At 36.8% G+C, this 23350-nt stretch overlaps 1 protein-coding gene across 12 annotated transcripts in view; it reads right to left on the bottom strand.

Moving 5' to 3' along the window:
* The window catches only part of EVI5 (ecotropic viral integration site 5), a 259537-nt gene that overhangs the window by 153111 nt on the left and 83076 nt on the right, over positions 1-23350 (bottom strand). For all 12 annotated transcript variants that reach the window (XR_007154737.1, XM_047870640.1, XM_047870636.1 and 9 more), the window contains 4 exons: positions 18126-18251; positions 16618-16761; positions 14933-15022; positions 14731-14828 (listed from right to left, as the gene is read on the bottom strand). Coding sequence is in view for 11 of the 12 variants with exons in the window: in XM_047870640.1 (XP_047726596.1) it covers positions 14731-14828; positions 14933-15022; positions 16618-16761; positions 18126-18251 (458 nt within the window). In the remaining variant the exon portion in view is untranslated. The remainder of the gene's footprint in view (positions 1-14730; positions 14829-14932; positions 15023-16617; positions 16762-18125; positions 18252-23350) is intronic.

Raw genomic sequence — 23350 nt, 5'->3', positions numbered from 1 at the left:
TTTACGATACAAAACAGATGAGCATATGGGAAGGGAAGCAAAAATCATATAAAAACAGGGAGGGGGACAAAACTTAAGAGACTCTTAAATATAGCAAACAGAGGGTTGCTGGAGGGGTTGTGGGAGGACGAATGGGCTAAATGGGGAAGGAGCATTAAGGAATCTACTCCTGAAATCATATTGCACCATATGCTAACTAACTTGGATATAAATTTAAAAATTATTAACTAAAAAAAAAAAGAAAAATAACAAGCAAATGCAATGTACTATTTTTGCAGCTCTGCTCTAAGTGTAAAATTATCTTTACAAGATGTATAGGCCATACAAAAATTACTCCAAGTTACTCTTAGGTCTTACTGTGAACCAAAAATGTTAATAACAAATTTAACCACTAGGCACTGAGTGGCTCAGGTGGTTGAGAATCCTACTCTGACTTTCAGCCCAGTCATGATCTCACGGTTTGTGAGTCTGAGCCCTACATCAAGCTCTGCATGGACACTGCAGAGCCTGCTTAGAATTCTCTCTTGGCCTCTACCCTCCTCATATACTCTCTCTCAAAATAAACAAATAAACTTAAAAAAAATTTTTTAATAAAAAAATAAAAAGTAACAAGTTTAACTACTCCTAATACTAACAAGACCAGGCCCCCAAAAACTTATATAACTATTGTCAAAAATCAAATTCTCCCTCAAAGGATAAAAAATCTATTATTTACTATAAAGTAAATCTATTATTTACTATTATTTACTATCTCATTTAACTGATAACTTTTTTTTACTGTGATAAAATACACATAGCAAAATTTATCAACTTAACCATTTTTAATATACAGTTCAGTGATATTTAATATATTTTTTTTAATTTTTTTCAACGTTTATTTATTTTTGGGACAGAGAGACAGAGCATGAACGGGGGAGGGGCAGAGAGAGAGAGGGAGACACAGAATCGGAAACAGGCTCCAGGCTCTGAGCCATCAGCCCAGAGCCTGACGCGGGGCTCGAACTCCCGGACCGCGAGATCATGACCTGGCTGAAGTCGGACGCTTAACCGACTGCGCCACCCAGGCACCCCTAATATATTTATAATGTGCAACCAACACCACCATTGTGTCCATAGTTCTTTTTTTTCATCTTATGAAACTGAAACTCTATACCCTTGAAACAATAAAATCCCATTCCTCCCTCTCACTAGGTCCTGGCAAAACCATTTTACATTCTGTCTCTATAAATTTGAAAATACTAAGTATATCATATAAATGGAATCACACAGTATTTGTCCTATTGTGACTAGCTTATTTTACCCAGCATAATGTCCCCAAGTTTCATCTATATTATACCTATGTTGAGAAACTTTTTATGTGCTTATTGATCATTTGTATTTCTTCTTTGGAGAAATGCCTACTCAAGACTTTTGCCAATTTTGAATCCAGTTGTTTTTTGCTTCTGAGGTTTAGGGGTTCTCTATACATTGTCGATATTAGTCCCTCATCAGACACATGATTTGCAAATATCTTCTCTCATTCTGTGGGTTGCCTTGTTAGTCTAGTGAAAGTGTCTTGGGATGTGCAAAATGTTTTAATTTTCTCAAAGGTCAATTTGTTTATCTTTTCTTTTGTTGCCCGAGACTTTGCTGTCAAATCCAAGAAGTCATTGTCAAATGTAATTCTAAGCTTTTGTCTAATGTTTTCATCTAAGAGTTTTATAGTTTCAATTCTTACATTTAAATCTTTGATCCATTTTGACTTTTTAAATTTTTTTAAATGTTTATTTATCTTTGAGAAAGAGGGAGAGACAGAGCGCAAACAGGGTAGGGGAAGAGAGAGGGAGACATGAATCGAAAGCAAGCTCTAGGCTCAGAGCTGTAAGCACAGAGCCCAACACAGCGTTCAAACTCACAAACTGCAAAATCACAACCCAAGCAAAAGTCAGATGCTTAACCAGCTGAGCTTAACCCAGGCACCACAATCCATTTTGACATATTTTGTGTACGTTGTTAAATAAGGGTCCAACTTTATTCTTTTGCATGTGGATATCCAGTTTTCCCAGTATCATTTGCTGAAGAGACAGTCCTTTCCCTAGGGAATGGTTTTAGCACCTTTGTCAAAAATCATTTGATCACATATGTGAGGGGCTATTTCTTGGAGCTCTTTGGTCTATACATCTGTCTTTATTTCAGTACCCTGTTTTGATTATGATAGCTTGGTAGTAAGCTTGGAAATCAGGAAGCATGAGCCCTCAAGCTTTGTAGTCCTTTTTAAGATGGTTTTAGCTATTTGGGTTCTTTCAGTTTATTTATGAATTTTAGGATGGAGTTTTCTATTTCTGCAAAAATATCATTGGGATTTTGAGAGGGACTGCACTGACTCTGTAGGTCACGTTGGGTAATACTGATGTGTTAACAATATTAAGTCTTCTAATCAATGAACATGGAATATGCTTCCATTTATTTATGTTCTCTTTCAGAAACATTCTGCTAGTTTTCATTGTACACGTCTTTCACTTCCTTGGTTAATTCTTAAATATTTTAGTCTTGGGAAAAAAAGAAAAGAGGGAAACAAACCACAAAAGACTCTTAATGATAGAGAACAAACTCAGGGTTGACAGAGGGAGGTGCATGGGAGATGTGCTAGATGGGTGAAGGGTACTAAGGAAGGCACTTGTGTTCAGCTCTGGGTGTTGTATCTAAGTGATGAATTACTGAATTCTACTCCTGAAACCATAATTGCACTGAATGTTAACTAAAATATAAATTTCTTTAAAAAGGGTGAAAGAAATATTTTATGATTTTTGATGCTATTGCAAATGGAATAATTTTCTTAATTTCCTTCTAAGTTGTTCATTGCTAATGTACAGAAATGCAACTAATTTTGTTTACTGCTAGTTAGTTGCATGTGTTTATCAGCTCTGGGTTTTTTTGTTTTGGTAGAAGAGTTTTTCTATATATAAGATCGTGTTGTCTGTCAACAGATAATTTTACTTTTTCCTTTCCAATTTGGATGACTATTTCTTTTCCCCTTTATTTCTTTTGCTACTTCCAATACTATGTTTAACAGAAATTGCAGTATCAAGGATCCTTGCCTTGTTCTTGATCTTAGGAGAAAAACTTCTAGTCTTTCACCACTGAGTATGATGTTTGCTGTGGGTTTTTCATATATGGGAATGGCTTTTATTTTGTTGAGGTAGTTTCCTTGTATTCCTACTCTGTTATGTGTTTCTATCATGGTAGGATGTTGAGTTTTGTCAAAAACTACACTGATAAATTTTTGTATGTTGAACTATCCTTGCATTCCAGGAATAAAACCCATGTGACAGTGGTGTATAGTCCTTTTAGTATGTTGCTGAATTTGGCTTATTCAGTATTTTGTTGAGGACTTTTACATCAATGTTTACAAGGAATATTTACCCATAGTTTTCTTTTCATGTAGTACCTTTATCGGTTTTGTTATCAGGTAATGCTGACCTCATAAAATGAGTTAGGAGGTATTCCCTCCTATTTTTTGAAAAAGTTTGAAAATATGTTAGTCCTTCTTTAAATGTGTAGTAGGGGCGCCTGGATGGCTCAGTCAGTTAAGCGTCCAATTTCAACTCAGGTCATGATCTTGCAGTTCGTGGGTTCAAGCCCCATGTTGGGCTCTGTGCTGACAGCTCATAGCCTGGAGCCTGCTTTGGATTCATGTCTACCTCTCTCTCTGCTCCTCCCCCACTGTGCTCTGTCTCTCCCTGAAAAGTAAAATAACATTTAAAAAAAACAAAAAAAACAAAAAACGTGTAGTAGAATTCACCAGTTAAGCCAACAGGGTTTTCTTGTCCAGAGACTTTTGATTACTGATTCAATTACCTTACTAGTTATAGATCTACTCAGATTTTCCATTTCTTTCTGATTTAGTCTTTGTGCATGCGTGTGTGTGTGTATTAGTCATAATCACTTTTTAAGATATTTTAAAAATTTTTAAAATTTTAACTCCCGTGTAGTTAACATACAGCATTATATTAGTTTTAGGTATACAATATCTACTCTTAAATTATATAGAAAATAGGATTTGGAATTACAAACAAAAATTACAGTAATACTAGCTTTTAGACTAGTAATTGTTCTTTTTTAAAGTATTAGCCTCTTAAATCATGTAGAAAACAAGTAGTAATAATCCACTGTTACAATAACAGCTTTTATAATTGCCCATGTGTTTACATTAACTGAGATCTTTATTTTTTGATACAACTTTGATTTACTGTCTAGTGTTCTTTACTTTCACACCACAGGAATGAGCATTTCTTGCAAGGCAGGTCAATTGGTAATGAGCTCCCTCTGGCTTTGTCTGAAAACGTCTTGATTTTTCTTCACTTTTGAGGGATGGTTTTGCCAGATATAGGATTCTTGGTTGACAATTTTTTTATTTTTTTCTTTTAGCACTTTGACTACATTGGCCCATTATCTTTTGGCCTCAAAAGTTTATGATGAGAACTCTGCTTGCAGTCTTATTGACAAACTCTTGTATGTGGTGACTGGCTTCTCTTGTGCTTTCAAAATTTTCCCTTTTGCAAATGTGATTATGATGTGTCTCAGTGTCTTAGATGTTTATATACATGTCTTTCAAAAAATCTGGGAAATTTCCAGCCATTCTATCTTCAAATATTCTCTCTGCCCCTTTTTCTCTCTCTTCTTCTGGGACTCCCACAATGTGTATGTTGGTACCCTTCATGATTTCCCACAGGCCTCCTATGCTCTGTTCACTTTTCTTTGATCTTTTATCTTTTTGTTCCTCAGATACAGTAATTTTCAATATTCTACCTTCAAGTTCACTTATGCTTCTGCCTGCTCAAATCTGCCTCTCAATCACTCTTTTTCATTTTAGTTCCTGGACCTTTCAGATCTAGAGGGTTTGGTTTGTTTTTTTTTTTTTTTTTTTTTTTTGGTTTCTTTTTAGGTCTTCTATCTCTTTATTGACATTTCCATTTTGTTCACACATCTTTTTCTTGGTTTTCCCCACATCTAACTTCAGTTTTTTAAGCGTCTTTTAAAATCTCTGTCTACTACATCTGCCATCAAGTCTTTCAGATATAGTTTCTATTTATAGCTGACCCTTGAATAACATGAGGATAAGAAGTGCTGTCACCCTTGTGCAGTTAAAAATCTATGTGTAACTTCTGACTCTGCAAAAACTTTACTAGTGTTGACTGGAACCCTTCCTGACAGCATAATGAACATATATTTTGTATATATATATACATACATATATATAATATATATATTATAATCTTACAATGAAGGTAGCTGCAGAAAAGAAAATGTTATTAAGAAAACTATAAGAGAAAATACATTCAGTACTGTATTGCATTTATCAAAAACAATCTGCATGTAAGTCAATGAGCACAATTCAAACCCGTGTTGTTAAAGGGTCAACTTCTCCTCCCCTCCCCCACCTTTGGCCATACTTTCTCTTTTTTTCATATGCCTTGTGATTTTTGTTAAAAACTAGATAGTAGAATCTAGTAATGTGGTAACTCTGGAAATCACATTCTCTCCCTCTTCCAGAGTTTGCTATTTTTCATTATTGGTTTTGTCCTTTTGACTGTTACAGGCTGTCTTTTTGCTAATGATCAACCTGAGCTGTAAAGTGTCCTAGGACCTTTCTGAGCCTTTGCCTGAGCACACACAATCACTTTCTACTTTCCCCCATATATGCAGTTGTTTTTCGGTGTCCTAGTCTTTCCTGTCTGGCTCCCAAAAGGGGAAAAAAAGAAAAAAAGAAAAAAAAAAGGGAAGAGAAGGATGACAGCCCATTAAATCTCTTGGCTGCAATTTCAGCTGGAGGAAGAGAAGACTTGCAACAATGGAAAGCAGTGTAACAACAATGGGGAGAGGTATAACACCAATGACTGCTCACTTCCTTGTACCTGTGATCAGAAACAGAACAGCAACCAGCAATCAGAACACACAGATCCCTAGTATCTGGAAGACAAGGTCATTTTTGTCCACCCTGGTTCCCCCAAGTTGCATGCAGGTGCTCCAGGAATAGAAACACAGCTGCATGCCATGTGGCTGAAGGGTGGAAGATGATACCAAGGGTGTTAATGTGCTAAAAGTTGAAAGTGACCAAACTGAGCACAATTCACCATCCAACCCTTCCCCTAGAAGTTACAAACCTTCAATAAACCCCAGAGTTCCAAAACAGTTATATCAGATTCTGCCACTGCAACTGTTGTCTAAATGGGAGACAGATTCCTGGTGTTTTCTATACTTCACCTTCCCACAATCCTCTGTCCACAGTGACATTTTAATGTAGGTTGTTATGCCCATTTTGAGGCTTAGGAAGGTTGGAAAACTTGCCTAAGGTCATACTCTTGACTGCTACACTACCATGCCTCTTATTCTGGTATATCTAAAAGAATTTGATATCCAAAAGAATTCATAAAAAAGACTCTCAAGAGGTACAAAAAGCTTTGATCAATGGCTTCACCGTTGAAGTAAGTTCACAGTTTTCACAAGTGCCTATTTTTAAGTGGGTATTTTGTTATATGTCAAGTGATAAATGTTATCGTTATTCACTCACGCTACTAAAACAAAACATTAGAAGTCATCATTTAACCCCAACACAGTCACCAAGCATGTTCAATTCAACCTCAACAATGCTCTAAAATACACTGTTCTATCTTCATCTGCATGGAGAGTGTTTTTTTTTTTTTTAATTTTTTTTTTTTCAACGTTTATTTATTTTTGGGACAGAGAGAGACAGAGCATGAACGGGGGAAGGGCAGAGAGAGAGGGAGACACAGAATCGGAAACAGGCTCCAGGCCCTGAGCCATCAGCCCAGAGCCCGACGCGGGGCTCGAACTCACGGAGCGCGAGATCGTGACCTGGCTGAAGTCGGACGCTTAACTGACTGCGCCACCCAGGCGCCCCTGGAGAGTGTTTTTTAATAAACTTTATTTTTGAGAAGAGTTTTAGATTTACAACATAATTGAGAAGAATATATAGTTCCCATATACCCTGTCCCTAGTTTCTCCTATGTTTAACATCTTACATTAATATAGTACATTTATAACAATTAATGAACTAATAGTGATACATTGTTAACTAAAGTCAATACCATATGCAGATTTCTAAGTCTGTCTAATGTCCTTTTCCTATTCTAAGATCCCATTCAGGGTATCACAGTGTATTTAGTTATCGTGTCTTCTTTGGCTCCTCTTGGCTATGACAATTTTTCCGATTTTCCATGTTTTTGATGACCTTGATAATTTGAGGAGTACTGGTTGGGCATTTTATAGAATATTCCTTAATTGGGATTTGTCTCAATTTTGTTCACGATTATACTGGGACTATGGGTTTGGAGCAAGAACACCACAGAAGTCAGTCCGATTTTCATCATATCATATCAAGGGTATAAACTATCACCAGGATATCACTGTTGATTTTGACCTTGATCAGTTGGTCAAGGTGTGCTTATAAGATGTCTACAAAGATACTTCAAAGTAGCTACAGAGCTACTTTATTCCCCTTTTCCTGGCAACATTTTTAGGCCTTCATAATAGCTTGCCTAAACTACTACCGGAACCTCGTAACTGTTCTCTCTACTGCCAGTTTCATAATTCAATCTTTTCTGTATACTATTACCAGGATGACATTTTTAAAATGTTGATTTGGATCATGCAACTCCCAGAGCTAAACTGCTTCAGTGTCTATCCATTACATTCAGGTTACATTTCAAAGCTTACTAAAAGTAACCAGGGCTCTTGGGAGAAATTACTTGTTCCTGTGCAGGAGCAGGTAAGGCACAAGAGGAGTCTAGAGCATTTTTTCTATCTTAAATAAGGATATTCTCAAAGAATCATGGGAATATGTTTCACTGGACAAAGCAGAGACAATTTGAGAGTGATGGATTATAATTCACCAAATAAAAAAAAAGCCTACAAATTCACTTATATAAATAAATGAATTAATATATTAGAAGAAGCTCTTTCTTACAGTATAATGCCAATTAATAAAGCAGGAATGAGGGAGTGAGAAAATCATAAGGGAAGGCTTGGTAAAGAACAGGAAGTTATATAATCTCAAAGCATCTGGATGCAAATACTTAGTAATAAAAGGCAAAGTAATAACTTCATAGTAGTGAAATCTGGCAAACATCACCTTAACCCAATGATTAGAGATAACATCAATTTTGAGACAAACGAGTATCATATGTCCATCGCAGTTAATTGAGAAGACATATCATTGGTATACCTGCCAAAAATGTACAATCTGAATGTAATCATGAGGAAATGTCAGAAAACTCCAAACTGTGGGATTTTCCACAAAATAACTAGCTTGTACTCTTCAAATATATCAAGGCCAAGAAATACAAAGAGTGGAGGGACTGTTTCAGATTAAAGGAGAATGATGTGACACAACAACTAATGCAATACATGATTGTGGAGTACTTAGAATGGATCCAGGACCCGGGAGGTAAGAAAGGGGTAGGGAGTGGACAGGAGAGAGGGTTGGGAGGGCTTGGAAGGGGAAATAGTTATAAAGAATATTAGTGAGGCAAGTGATAAAACCTGAACATGCATGGGGAATTATGTAATAGTACTGTATCTATGATAATTTCTTGATTTTGATTATTAGGTTCTGCTAAAAAAAAAGAAAGAAAGAAAGAAAGAAAGAAAGAAAGAAAGAAAGAAAGAAAGAAAGAAAGAAAAAAAGAAATCCTTGTTCTTAGGATGTACACATTCATTCGCGTATTTAAGAAAAACAGCACAGTATCTCAACTTACTTTCAAATGGATCCCCCTAAAAACAGGTATGGATTTTCTTACATACACATGTATTATTTTAACTTTTTAAAAAGTTTAAAAGTATGCCAAAAAAATTATAACCAAAATCAAAGCCTAAGAATGATTGCTTCCAACTTTTTTGTCTTAAAGGAACCTCTGAGCCTTTGTACATATTATCTACCTAAAATGCCCTCCTTCTCTTCACCTGGAGAACCCCCTACCTACTCTTTACACAGCAGAAAGAGTGACATTTTTAAATAATTTCTAACTATCCTCTAATGGCTTCCCCTCAAAACATAAGTCTGGTCTCTGAGGAGGCCAACACGTCCAACAGAACTTTACAACAAATGTTCTAGATACATACCATCCAATATGGTAACAACTAGCCAAATGTAAGTAAGTAATGAGCACTTGAAATGTAGCTAATCTAACTGATGAATTAAATCCTTATTATAATTCAAATAGCCACATGTAGGTAGTAATTACCTTATACCCTTCCTTATACAACAGCCCAGGTTTACTTTTTTACTCTAATTTATTGTAAAAATGGCTTGCATACAACACCCAGTGCTCATCCCAACAAGTGCCCTCCTCAATGCCCATCATCCATTCCCCCCACACACACCCCTCATCAACCCTCAGTTTGTTCTCTGTATATAAGAGTGTCTTGTGGTTTGTCTCCCTCCCTCTGTTTGTAACTATTTTTTCCCCTTCCCTTCCCCCATCGTCTTCTGTCAAGTTTCTCAAGATCCACATATGAGTGAAAACATGGTATCTGTCCTTCTCTGGACTGACTTATTTCAATTAGCATAATACCCTCCATTCCATCCACATTGCTGCAAATGGCATGATTTCATTCTTTCTCGTTGCCAAGTAGTATTCCATTGTATATGTAGAGAGGTCCTAAAGGTGAGGTGATGAGAGAATTACAAAGCAGGGAGCTAAGACTCTCCAGGAGCTGAAGCATCGGTCCCCTGGATCAAGCCTCTTTTATTTTTGCAAATTGTTAACAGCAAGCACATACAACATACTATTCGGCATCTTGGCAGGTCATGCACTTACAATGTATTCCATACTGCATGGTCATGAGTACATCTGGTGCCAACAAAACATTCTTATCCCAGACCTGGCGTCCATATGGTGTCCTTCTGGAAAGAACGTGCAGTCCCAGTGGCTTTCTGCCTGGGAATAAAACTGTTTTCAGTTCCTTGCTGCTCCGTCCCTTTCCTTAAAGATGGTGCCTTTGGCTTCTTGTTCTCCAACAGTATATATAAACCACATCTTCATAATGCATTCATCAGTTGATGGACATTTAGGCTCTTTCCATAATTTGGCCATTGTTGAAAGTGCTGCTATAAACATTGGGGTACATGTGTCCCTATGCATCAGCACTCCTGTATCCCTTGGGTAAATTCCCAGTGTGCTATTGCTGGGTCGTAGGGTAGTTCTATTTTTAATTTTTTGAGGAACCTCCATACTGTTTTCCAGAGCAGCTACACCAGTTTGCATTCCCACCAACAGTGCAAGAGGGTTTCCCTTTCTCCACATCCTCGCCAGCATCTGTACTTTCCTGAGTTGTTCATTTTAGCCACTCTGATCAGTGTGGGGTGGTATCTCAGTGTGGCTTTGAGTTGTACTTCCTGATGATGCAAGACGTTGAGCATCTTTTCACATGTCTTTGGGCCATCTGGATGTCTTCTTTGGAACAGTGTCTATTCATGTCTTCTGCCCATTTCTTCACTGGATTATTTGTTTTCTGGGTGTTGAGCTTGGTGAGTTCTTTATAGATTTTGGATACTAACCCTTTATCTGATATGTCATTTACAAATATCTTTTCCCATTCTGTTGGTTGCCTTTTAGTTTTGTTGATTGTTTCCTTTGCAGTGCAGAGGTTTTTTATCTTGATGAGGTCCAAGTAGTTCATTTTTGCTTTTGTTTCCCTTGCCTCCGGAGACGTGTTGAGTAAGAAGATGCTGCGGCCAAAATCAAAGAGGTTTTTGCCTGCTTTCTCCTCGAGGATTTTGATGGCTTCCTGTCTTACATTATTAGATCTTTCATCCATTTTGAGTTTATTTTTGTGAATGGTGTAAGAAAGTGGTCCAGGTTCATTCTTCTGCATGTTGCTGTCCACTTTTCCCAGCACCACTTGCTGAAGAGACTGTCTTTATTCCATTGGATATTCTTTCCTGCTTTGTCAAAGATTAGTTGGCCATACATTTGTGGGTCCAAATCTGGGGTCTCTATTCTATTCCATTGGTCTGTGTGTCTGTTTTTGTGCCAATACCATAGTGTCTTGATGATTACAGCTTTGTAGTAGAGGCTAAAGACTGGGATTGTGATGCCTCTCACTCTGGTTCTTCAATATTACTTTGGCTATTCGGGGTCTTTTGTGGTTCCATACAAATTTTAGGATTGTTTGTTCTAGCTTTGAGAAGAATGCTGGTGCAATTTTGATTGGGATTGCCCTGAATGTATAGATTGCTTTGGGTAGTATTGACACTTCAACAATATTTATTCTTCCAATCCATGAGCATGGAATATTTTTCTATTTCTTTGTGTCTTCTTCAATTTCCTTCATAAATTTTCTATAGTTTTCAGCATACAGATCTTTTATATCTTTGGTTAGGTTTATTCCCAGGTATTTTATGGTTCTTGGTGCAACTGTAAATGGGATCAGTTTCTTTATTTCTCTCTCTGTTGCTTCATTATTGGTGTATAAAAATGCAACCGATTTCTGTACATTGATTTTGTACCCTGCGACTTTGCTGAATTCACGTATCAGTTCTTTTGGTGGAGTCTTTCGGGTTTTCCATGTAGAGTATCATGTTGTCTCCCAAAAGTGAAAGTTTGACTTCTTCTTTGCCAATTTTGATGCCGTTTATTTCATTTTGTTGTCTGATTGCTAATGCTAGAACTTCCAACACTATGTTAAACAACAGTGGTGAGAGTGGACATCCCATCCCTACAACAGCCCAGGTTTAAGTACCCTTTGCTCCCTACTATGTTCTGGACTTCATTAGCCAACACACTCCTATCTACCTATACTACAGTTACACTGGCTTTTTGCTGTTCCTTAATTATATCAATTACATCCTGGCCTCAGTCGTTATATTTAGTGTTCTCTCAGCGTGGAATACAATCTCATGGTTCCCTCTCTTACTTCTCTCAAGTGTCAGCTCAAATGGTACCTTATCAGTCTATATATCCTATCCATGTTCTACCTAAAATAGCACCCCATCACACTATGCCCTTCATCCTGCTTTATATATTGAATATTGAAGGAGTGAAATGTCATGATTTCTATTATTTACTTACAAATAAAATAGAATTTTATCTACTAGGAAAGTAGATGAAATAAATGACAAAATATTAATGTTCAATCACTATATTGTACACTTGAAACTAAAGTAACATCATGTGTTAACTATATTGGAATTAAAATATTTAAGAGGTCAATATTAACTCTTCAAGCTAGATGATAATTTCTTTACTATTATTTATTATTCCAGTGTCTCTTTCTGTATTTTTGAAAATTATCCAAATTGAAAAAAAAAGGCAAATGAAATACGATCTAGAGCTAATGAGCAAACTATTCTTTCCTTCACAATTAAGCTTCATAAAAGGAGAGTGAAATGCTATGTTGAGGTAGGTAGTATTTTGTTGCTTTTAAGTCAGAACTCAAAAATACCTTTGTACATTGAAGAATTAAAGAGAAAGAGGGGATGAAGATAAAATGAGAAACAACTAGTGGAGCAAGGACCTGGAAGAGATGGAAATGACATCATGAATTAGCACTGTAAAGGAAAAGAAATACTATATTCTAAAAAGGAAGAAAAGAAACATGGCTAACTCTGCAAGCTGCAAGTTACAGGAGAAAAAAACTTCAGGGAGTTTGAAAGTGATGGCTGATGAATTAACAAGCAAAATAATCTGAAGAGCAGATGTGGCAAAATGGGGAAAGAATCTAGGGAAAATGGTAAAATCTGAAATAACTTCCAGGGTAACGGGAGAATTCATCAAGGACAACACAAAAACATACTTAGAGTGGCAATGCAGATAGAACTTAATGCCAGCAATCTGTTTATGCAATTTTCTCCAACACTTGGCTACATGAATACATGTACAAAACATCAGAGGAGCTATACTTATTCAGACCAGAGGAAGGCTATTAAACATCAGAATAGAGATCTTAAAGGGGAACAGAGACATCATATGAGGAAGGGAGTGAATGAAGTAGAGGGTCAGAGATTAATAAGTAAATAGAATAACTAAAATTTCAGAAATGGGATTATACTGGTCACAAATAAAATCTACAAGAAGAATCAGTTATCCTGTAATATATAATTAAAGTAAAATAAATTTTCTTTTTGGCTAGTGTGATTTAAATGTGGTTCTACCAGGGCACCTGGGTGCCTCAGTCAGTTCAGTGTCTGACTCTTGGTTTCAGCTGAGATCATAATCTCACAGTTCATGATTTCCAGCCCTGTCTCAGGCCCTGCACCCATAGACACTCTCTCTCTCTCTCAAAATAAGTAAATAAACTTAAATAAATAAAGGTAAATTATAATAAACAAACAAACAAACAAACGTGGTTTTACCAAGAGCTAGAAGTTAACATGGCTCCTAAAGGTTTTTTTCTTTTTTTTTTTTTTTTAATTTTTTTTTCAATGTTTTTTATTTATTTTTGGGACAGAGAGAAACAGAGCATGAACGGGGGAGGGGCAGACAGAGAGGGAGACACAGCATCGGAAACAGGCTCCAGGCTCCGAGCCATCAGCCCAGAGCCTGACGCGGGGCTCGAACTCACGGAGCGCGAGATCGTGACCTGGCTGAAGTCGGACGCTTAACCGACTGCGCCACCCAGGCGCCCCAAGGTTTTTTTCAATTACAGAGCAGAATAGCTTTTTGATCAATAATGTCTCAAGATGATGGTGTAATGTGATTTAGAAATTTCACAAGTCATGTATTAATAATAGTGAAAGTTCATAAATTGTAGCTTATTTTTGTGAGTTAGAGCTAATTTTAATAACATAATTCTCACTCATATTCTAATATACTTCCTGGGGTAGAAACACCCATGGGAGTTCTATCATACACATGAAACTAATTTCATGCTACAGCAGGGAAGGTATTGAGAATTGCTAGCATAGAGTATTGCTAGCATTTTAAAGCATCCTGTACAATAGAAACTAGTGTCAGGAATGGTAATTATGGTCTCCAGCTTAGATTTATTTAAATACTAGAAGCTAGAGGATTAAGAGTTGTCATTCTTAGTACTTTTACCATATTTCAAAAATTAACCTTTGGGGCGCCTGGGTGGCTCAGTCGGTTGAGCGTCCGACTTCAGCTCAGGTCACGATCTCTCGGTCCGTGAGTTCGAGCCCCACGTGATGGAGCCTGCTTCCGATTCTGTGTCTCCCTCTCTCTCTGCCCCTCCCCCATTCAAGTTCTGTCTCTCTCTGTCTCAAAAATAAATAAAACGTTAAAAAAAAAATTAAAAAAAAAAATTAACCTTTGTGAGCCAAGACTGCTTACACCTTGAATTTCTATTAAATATGTATCAAGAAAAGTTCCATTCAAAAATAATACACAATACAACTTCAATTCTCAATCTATACTTCATACCTATCTTATTGGCTAGGCTAATCCTGAACTTAAGTGACACTTTGGGGTCGAGAGGAAAAGAGTGTCAGTGAAGCAGATCACACCATAAAAGTGGTTTTCAAAGTAACAGTACACTCACATGTATAAACTTACCAGGTTCCTAATTCCAGTCAATGTGGAATGGGAAAGGGGAGAAGTACGAATTCCAACATTAGATTTATGTTATCCAATACCACCAAACAAAATACTACATTTCTATAAACTGAAGAGGAAAATGGCACTGATCACTGGACTCTTTGATGTTTCTATTTAATTTCCTATATGCTCCAACAAACCTCCATAACTAAAAACCAAAATATAAAATACTTACTTTTTCATTTTTTTTGAGTTATATTTGACTTGGTAAGCTGCCTGGATTAATTTGTCTGGGCCACCATCAAACTGATGTGGAATGACCTTCTGAAAGTGCTGAAAAGACACATTAAAAGAAAAACATAAGAACTACTTAGTGCTGTTTCTTGTTAACTAACAGTAAAATCTAAAGACACTCAAGAAATCATGAACTGACTTACCTGTAACATCCCTTCCATGTCAAGTTGCATCAGTTCTGCCTGATTCATTTGAAGAAGTGCCAATCCTACTCGAAATACTATTTCTAAACCCTGTGGAAACACATTTCATAAAGTCAAACTTCTCTTACTATTCCATTGACAAAAACTAATCATTCAAAAAAATATTAAGGTAAACATTTAGGGATCTACACTAGAAACTGACAAACATCTCTGCAAAAAGTCAGATAGCAAATATTTTAGACTTTGTGGGCCATGTGGTCACTGTCACAAATACTCAACTCTGCCACCACAGCCCAAAAGCAGACAAAGACAACACAACAAAAGGGCATGGCCATATTCCAAGAAAACTTTTTACAAAAATAAGGAACGAATTTGACACTTGAACCAGGATGATTAGTACATAAATCAGTTTGCTGACTCCAAACTAAATTAATTTAATTAGGTAATATAAACTGATCATCCCAAGATGTAGTTAATAACAACTAACATTAGGTTTAAGATGTTGTATTTATTTATTTTTAACTTAATTCATTCACTAAGGTGGGACTTGAATTCACCACCCTGAGATCAAGAGTCACATGTTCTACCAGCTGAGCCAGCCAGTCACCCCTGATTAAGATGTTATTAATTATTATTAATAACACTTTCAAGTGCTTGCTACCATTTATCACTTAACCTTACTTCCTACCTTCTCACCCAAAATACAGAATAAAAGATAAAGGATGACTCTACATGACCATGACAATTAAAAGAACTACCTGCAAAATATTCATAGAATAGAAGAAACTTAATTATGCTCATTACTTCTTGCTCTTTGGGTAACAGATGCACTGCAATAATACTAACTGTAAGGCAAATTTCACCTTTCACTAATTCTCACTGAATCAGTAAGAATGGATTCACCTCCTGAATCAATCAGGAAGCTATACAGAGGTCTGATTAAAAGTGTGGGCCCCAGGGTGCCTGGGTGGCTCAATCAGTTGAGCATCTGACTCTTGATTTTGGCTCAGGTCATAATCCCAGGATCATGAGATCGAGACCTGTGTTGGGCTCCACGCTGAGCATGACACCTACTTAAGATTCTTTCTCTGTCAGGGGCGCCTGGGTGGCTCAGTTGGTTAAGTATCCAACTCTTGATTTCAGCTTGGGTCATGCAGTTTGTAGGTTTGAGCCCTGAGTCAGGCTCTGTTAGTGAGAAGCCTGCTTGGGATTCTCCCTCTCCTCTCTCTCTGTGCTTCCCCTGCTCGCTCTTTCTCACTCTCTCAAAATAAATAAACTTTAAAAAAAAGATTCTCTCTCCCCTTCTGCTCCTCTCCCGAAGTTCATACTCACAATTGCTCTTAAAAAAAAAAAAAAAAAGAAACAAACAAACAAACAAACAAAATCCCAAAAGAGTGTGGGCTCCAGATTTTGACTGCCTGCATTTAAATGCAGGCACTACACCACTTAGGTGCTGTATCCACAGACAAGATACTTAACTTTCCTCTAAGTCTCAGCTTCCTCATCTATCATTTATTAAATGGGGAAACTAACAAGTACTTGGTAGGTATTTTACAGGTTTAAAGGAGAGCATCCTTATAAGTAGTTAAGCATGGAACACATGAGTGTCCTATATTGTTCTCCTCATTGCCCTGCTCTAATGATTAAATCCATGATTCCTTCACTAAGTCTGCCCACTAGCTTACCTCAGACATAAAGATATCAAATATCCTTGTTGCAATTGGTAATGGAAAAGTCGTAAGAAAGATAGTCAGAAACCAGGATGATGCATACATTGAGGTATGAAAACTCTGAGACTGAAAATGTACAAAGAGCTCTGGAAGATGCTCCTAAAGAAAAGAAAGGAATTAATTAAGACACAGTAAAATTCGGCATTTTAAACCAGAGTATTGTGTGTATACTAATAGCCTATTTCAAAGATTAGATCAGGCATCACTTAGAAAAGTTAAGATGTAGAAATTGATACATTCAGGAAAGTGGTTACTATCTGGGAAAGGAAGAAGGGGAAAAGGATGTGGAGTCAGAATTTAGGCTGTATCTAGAACACTTACTAATAAAAATAACAATTAAAACAAATAAATAAAACTTTAATATTTATTTAATCATGTTGGTAGGAACACAGCTGTCTGATACTTTCTGTACTTTTCTAAAACTGTAGTAATTCCAAAAAAATTTTTAAAGAAAAGAAATGCTACGTTGAAATACTTTCTGGTGCTATCTACCACTGATCACCCATCCTTACCTTCCTACCTTTTCACCCAAAATACAGATGCTTCCTCAATTCTAGTAATTCAAAACATAAATGACACATTAACTGAAAATAAACCAAGAGAAATTAAGGTTGGTTAAAAACATTATTTCAGAAAGAAAATTTTATTTAAGATTCATCTCAATTCCCATTTTATCTTTTTCTTTAAAATGTGCCAACACTTTGCATATCTCCTGCAGGTAAGGCAGCCAGGGTAAAGCAGACTCATAAAAGGGCTTTCATGTCTGCTGAATCCTAAACGTATATTCTTAAGTTCTGCTTATCTAATTGAAATTTAAGTCAATGAGAATACTTACACCATAATATTACAGGACAATATTACAGTAAACTAAAAATATATATATAAATTAACTCTAGAAGGGTAAAATATTTCAAAAATATTTTTCACTTGATTTTGATTCCTCTCCTCCCCTTCGCTACACCCTCACACAGTCACTACACTCTGAGTCTTAAACTAGCAACATAAAAGCATTGTTTTAAGAAAATATTACAGGCTAGCAAAAAAAGTGAGATAAAAAGGGAAAGAAAGGCAGGAGAGAGGACTGAAAGAACAGACAAGCCTGAAAAGAAGTGAACTGATGTCAGTGTCATGTCATGAGCTCTTGTGAGAGCAAAGTCTCTATAACAATAATAGGATACAATAGGGCATAAAAAGGAAACTCATGCATTTAGGCAATGTGGTTGTGATATATTTAGCATAAATGCTTCAAGTCTGAATATGAAAACTGCAGTCAAGTTCCAGACTGTGCTCTACCAGCAGATAGCATCTAACTGATGTGTTAACCAACCAACAATCATGGGATTAAAACACTGACTTTTCAATTGCTAAAATGCTTTTAACATTGAATTTACTTAGTTGTCATTCAAACCAAGAAGACAAAAATATAAAGGCAATATGCCTTTTCGTTAACACTACAATTTTACCTGTATCATGCATTCAAACTGGTACATACATAGGCCCAATTCTGCCATACTTGGCTTAAAAAGTTCACGAAGTCTATAATCTTGCATTAATTTAACAAATACACAGAAAGCTTCTTCTTCTGGCATCTACAATATAAGGGGGAAAAGCAACACAGGTTAATGTTCTGTAATACACAAAAAAGCTAAATGCTTATTTATTTATTTATTTTTTTAAATTTTTTTTAACGTTTATTTATTTTTGAGACAGAGAGAGACAGAGCATGAACGGGGGAGGGTCAGAGAGAGGGAGATACAGAATCTGAAACAGGCTCCAGGCTCTGAGCTGTCAGCACAGAGCCCGACGCAGGGCTTGAACTCACAGACTGTGAGATCATGACCTCAGCCGAAGTCGGCCGCTTAACCGACTGAGCCACCCAGGCGCCCCGCTAAATGCTTATTTAAACTAAGAACCCATCCAAGTATAAAGATGTTTTTGAATGTCCATGTGTTACAATGTTAAGAACACTGGACTAGGTATCAAAAAATTCTAATCTCCCATTCTCAGAATGAGAGGTTAAACAAATTTAACAACCTCTGAGACTAACTGCCTCACTTGCCTAATTCATGAATTCTATCAACCAATATTCCTTTAGAGACAGATAGCTCTGTTCTCCTGGGTATATACCAGTGAAAAAAATAAACACTCTACCCTCATGGAACCTGAACCTTTTAGTTGGAGAAGAAAGACAATATGTGCAATAAATCCATTAATATATATGCCAGATGGTGATGAGTGCTATGGAAATAAAATACAGTAGGGTCACAGGAAATGCTGGGGAGATACACTGCTATTTATATAGGCAGATCAGGCAAAGTCCCTTGAAAAGGGAGCATTTGAGCAGAATACTGAAAAAACTAAGGGAGCAACTGAGGAAAAGAACAGTCCTAGGAGAGTATAAGGCCTCGGAGTAGAATCACAAGTGGCATGCTCAAGGAACAGCAAATAGACCACTAAATTAGGAGTAATTCTGCAAGTGGTGGTTAGCTTATGGAGGAGAAATACACGGAACCAAATTACAGAAGGTTTTAGAGACCATTGTAAGGATTTGGACTTTTACCTTACATGAGATGGGAAGACTTTCAATGGTCCTAAGCAGAAATTATATGATACAGTAAGTGTTTAAAAAAAAAAAAAAAAACTTGTAAAATATATTTTCAAAGAATCTGTAAGTAAGGTTTAAAGGTAACAGTTTCATATTTTATTCTTACTAACAACTGTCTCACATTTTATGTGAAAGGCACAAGAAAAATATTTTATCCGAAACTCACAAGAAAAGCTGTATCAAATAAGATACGAATATAAGAACTCTTTAAAGAGCTACACAGATATTCAGAATATTTTCTAATTTTCTAATGCTCATTTATTCACATTATACTAATGTGTTTTAAAAGAAACCTTGGGGAGCCTGGGTGGCTCAGTCAGTTAAGCATCCAACCTCGGCTCAGGTCATGATCTCATGGTTTTTGAGTTCAAGCTCCGCATTGGGCTCTCTGTTGACAGCTCTAAGCCTGGAGCCTGCTTCAGATTCTGTCTCCCCCCTCTCTTTTCCCCTCCCTCCTGCTCATGCTCACTCACGCTCTCTCTCTCTCAAAAATAAACATTTAAAAAAATTTTTTAAATAAAAATAAATAGTAAATAAAATAAAATAAAATAAACCTCAAAGGATCTCTAGGCATTCTTACTAACAACTGTTTCTAATAACTTTTTTTCCTGGCCTTAACACAGCCTTGGACAGAAGTCAAATGTTACTCTTAGTAAAACCTATACTTCCTTCCTTCCTCCCAACACATACAGCAACAATTCTGCCTTGAAGACCATCCTTATCAATTCCACAAGCCCTATAGCCCCACTGATTTATGTTAATCACCATAAGAAGCCACACAACCTGGAACTCTCATCCCATGTGGTTCTACTGTTCCCCAAATTTAACCCCATGTCCAGCCTTCCCTAAACCTTTTCCACAGCACTTTCTGGAACTCATAACCTGTCATCAACAAAATATGCTACCTAGATCCTCAATCTCTTTACTAAATGGTCTTTCACCTTCTTCCTCCAACTGAAACTTGCCTCCCTTAAAGGGGCTGTTTTCTCTACTATAGTACTGAAAGCAACCAGGGAGTAAAGGTCTATTTCTCTTCCTGGAACTCACTGACTCATTGCCATTGCATTAACTCCCCCTTCTCTCTGAAACAGATACTGTGGATATTTCCTATTACTCTTCTTTTTGGTAATATCTACAAACCTCTAGGTCACTCACCTGAACCTTACTCATTTTCATGAGGATTAATTCCCTGGCCTAGCGGATCTTACTTAGCCTTCCTTTCTTCCAATGATCTTAACTCAGGTTCTAGAGCCACACCGCTTATGGTTCAAATTCCACTTAGCTACATGACCTTAAGCAAATTATTTAATCTCTCTGTTGCTCAGTTTCAACATTGGTCAAATGAGTAAAATAACAGCACTTAATTCACAGGGTTGAAATAAAGATTAATAGAGTTATATGACCTTGCAAGCCTATCACTCATTTATATCACACTACCTTTTTTCTGTTCCCAACTCTCGTGTGTTCTTTGCTGCCTATACCCTGTTATATTTATTCAGTCACTTAAATCCACAATAACTTTTGCCTGTCTCTCTCAGTAATAATTCCAACTGCAAAACTCTACCCTTGGATAAATCAAACTCTAGAAGTATATCTAGGCAACGGAGAGTGGTTGGGTAAAAACAAAAGACTTTACCATGCTGGCTGATCTCACTTTGAATTCAGAACCACTAACGTCAGTGGATCTTTAATGTTTCTGATATGCTTTATTTCACTAATTTAATCACTCTCCATCTATGAGGCCACCATTTCAAGCTTTCTTCTCTATCCTCAATCTTTCACGGCCTCCTTCCCACTCAATTCTAATCTAATGACCTTATTTTGTACTTAAATTTTTTAAAAATTAGAAGCAATATAAAGAGAATTTTCCCATTCTCACACTATCATAAATATCATCCTACCTGCATCTGCATCCATTTTATAGCCTCTTGTCTCTCTCTCTTCCATTGGCCTGAACCTTTACCACAATTCTCGTCTCATATTTCCAACTGCCCACTTACATTTCCACTTGGACGTCTGATAGACATCTCAAACCACTCCTAATTTCCTACTCTGCCATTCCTTTCCCAAACTTCCACTCAAAATCCCTATGTGTCATCACTGTCTCCTTTCCTTTTACTCCACATCCAATCTATCAGTAACTCCTGCTGGCTCTATATTAAGATTATTTCAAGAACCAACCACTTTCGACCAAAGACACCTAATCCAAACCACGATCAAAAGAGTAGTCCATTGTCTGAAAAATTCTAAAAGCCTCCTCGTGGGTCATTCTGCTGCCTCCTCGGGCTTCCTTCCCAACAATCTATTCCCTATACAGCATGGAGCTGCCCGAGTGTTCTTTTCAAGGCTTGAATTAGACCATTTCACTCCACTGCTCAAAATACTCTAGTGGTTTTCCATATCCTCAGTAAAAGTCAAAATCCTTACAAGGTCCTACATGACATGACCCCTTACTACTTTTCTCATCTCTTCTCCCACCACTACCTTCCCCTTTCCATTCCACCTCTACCACCCCTCATTTTACTGACAGTGGGAATGAATAAATTTTTTGTCTTATAAGGATTTCTGCTCAGGGCACCTGGGTGGCTCAGGAAGTTAAGCATCCAACTTCAGCTCAGGTCATGATCTCACGATTTGTGGGTTGAAGTCCTGCATCAGGCTCTGCACTGACAGCTCAGAGCCTGGAGCCTGCTTCAGATTATGTGTCTCCCTCTCTCTTTGCCCCTCCCCCACTCATGCTCTGTCTCTGTCTCTCTCTCTCAAAAATAAAATAAATATAAAAAAAAAATTTCTTCTCTTCTGAAATATTACAGGTTCCATTCCCTCTCTCCTCCACAAAGCACTAATGTGGGAAATGCCAATTTTTTAAGTAAGTTGAAGTAATCACATAAAAGACCAAAGAGGGGGGAAAAAATCACTGGGTCCTCCTCAAAAAAATTGAAAACAATGCTTTCAAAATGAAAAAGTGTAACACTGAGTAAAATATAAATATGAAGAACAATCACCTAGTTGTTTTACAGCCACTCCTTTCTATTAGAAATCTGCACACAAATCTTGGAGCAACTGCACTGCTACACACCTTTTCTGTGACACGGACTCAATAAGAATCCATGCCTTTTGCAAAGGTCTAATGGGGACACTATCTACCTAATTTTGTTGGAGTATTAAGACATACACAAAACATATCCAGCACTTTTAGCTATTTTAAAACAACATGTACTAATTAAGCTAACTTTACAAAATTTTTCCTCCAACACTGAGTTATGTTGCCAAGCTAACATGTGGGAGGCAATATAGCATAGGGTATAAGAGAATTAAGTTTTAGAAACAAAGAGAGGGGCCTTTGAATCTGGCTCTACCACTCTTTCTAGCTTATGGCCCTGGGCTAGAAAATTATTGTTATGGTAATGTATTAGCTGCCATTGACAATAAAAGATAAATAAATTAATCAATAAATGAAAGTATCACTACCAGCACTGCCTACAGTGTCTTGGAGGAAAATGTGGTGGCCCCTTGGGATTCCTATAGCCCTAGGTCTACTGTTAAGAGATTCGTAACTCAAGAAAAAACTGCCCTTTAAATACTCAACAGAAATGACTACTGAAAGGTTATTCTGGAACTAATATGAATGCAAAAGGAATAGAATTATGAAAAAAAAATCACTCGATTTATAAGAATGCTTGAGTTCAACAGTAAATAGCCTACCAATATTAATCAACTACAAATTAAGAAAAATCACTATTGTGCAAAACCTCAACATTAACAAAACTAGTTTTGTTTTCATTATTTACAATCTAATATCACCTAGAAATGGACAGTTATCATGCAACAATTGGCAGTAGTTCCTATATTATAAAACAAAGTAAATATCAGTCACTCTTATTATAAATCAGTTTCTGTGACATGAGGTTTTTGCTACTCAGAAAAGTAGTGTGTATATATTCCTGAGAGTTACAAAGCTTTAAAATTCAGGCAGAACTGCTGGGAAACTGAAGCAAAGCATGGAGCAACACGGTTTCAAATTCCCACTCTGCTTTTATCTACCAAGAAAAATCATCTTGGGCCAGTCATTGAATTTTTATT

The sequence above is a fragment of the Prionailurus viverrinus genome, chromosome C1, assembly GCF_022837055.1.
Source record: "Prionailurus viverrinus isolate Anna chromosome C1, UM_Priviv_1.0, whole genome shotgun sequence".
Classification (NCBI taxonomy): Eukaryota; Metazoa; Chordata; class Mammalia; order Carnivora; family Felidae; genus Prionailurus; species Prionailurus viverrinus.
The sequence above is the reverse complement of the archived record's forward strand: the minus strand, read 5'-3'. Positions and strand labels throughout refer to the sequence as shown.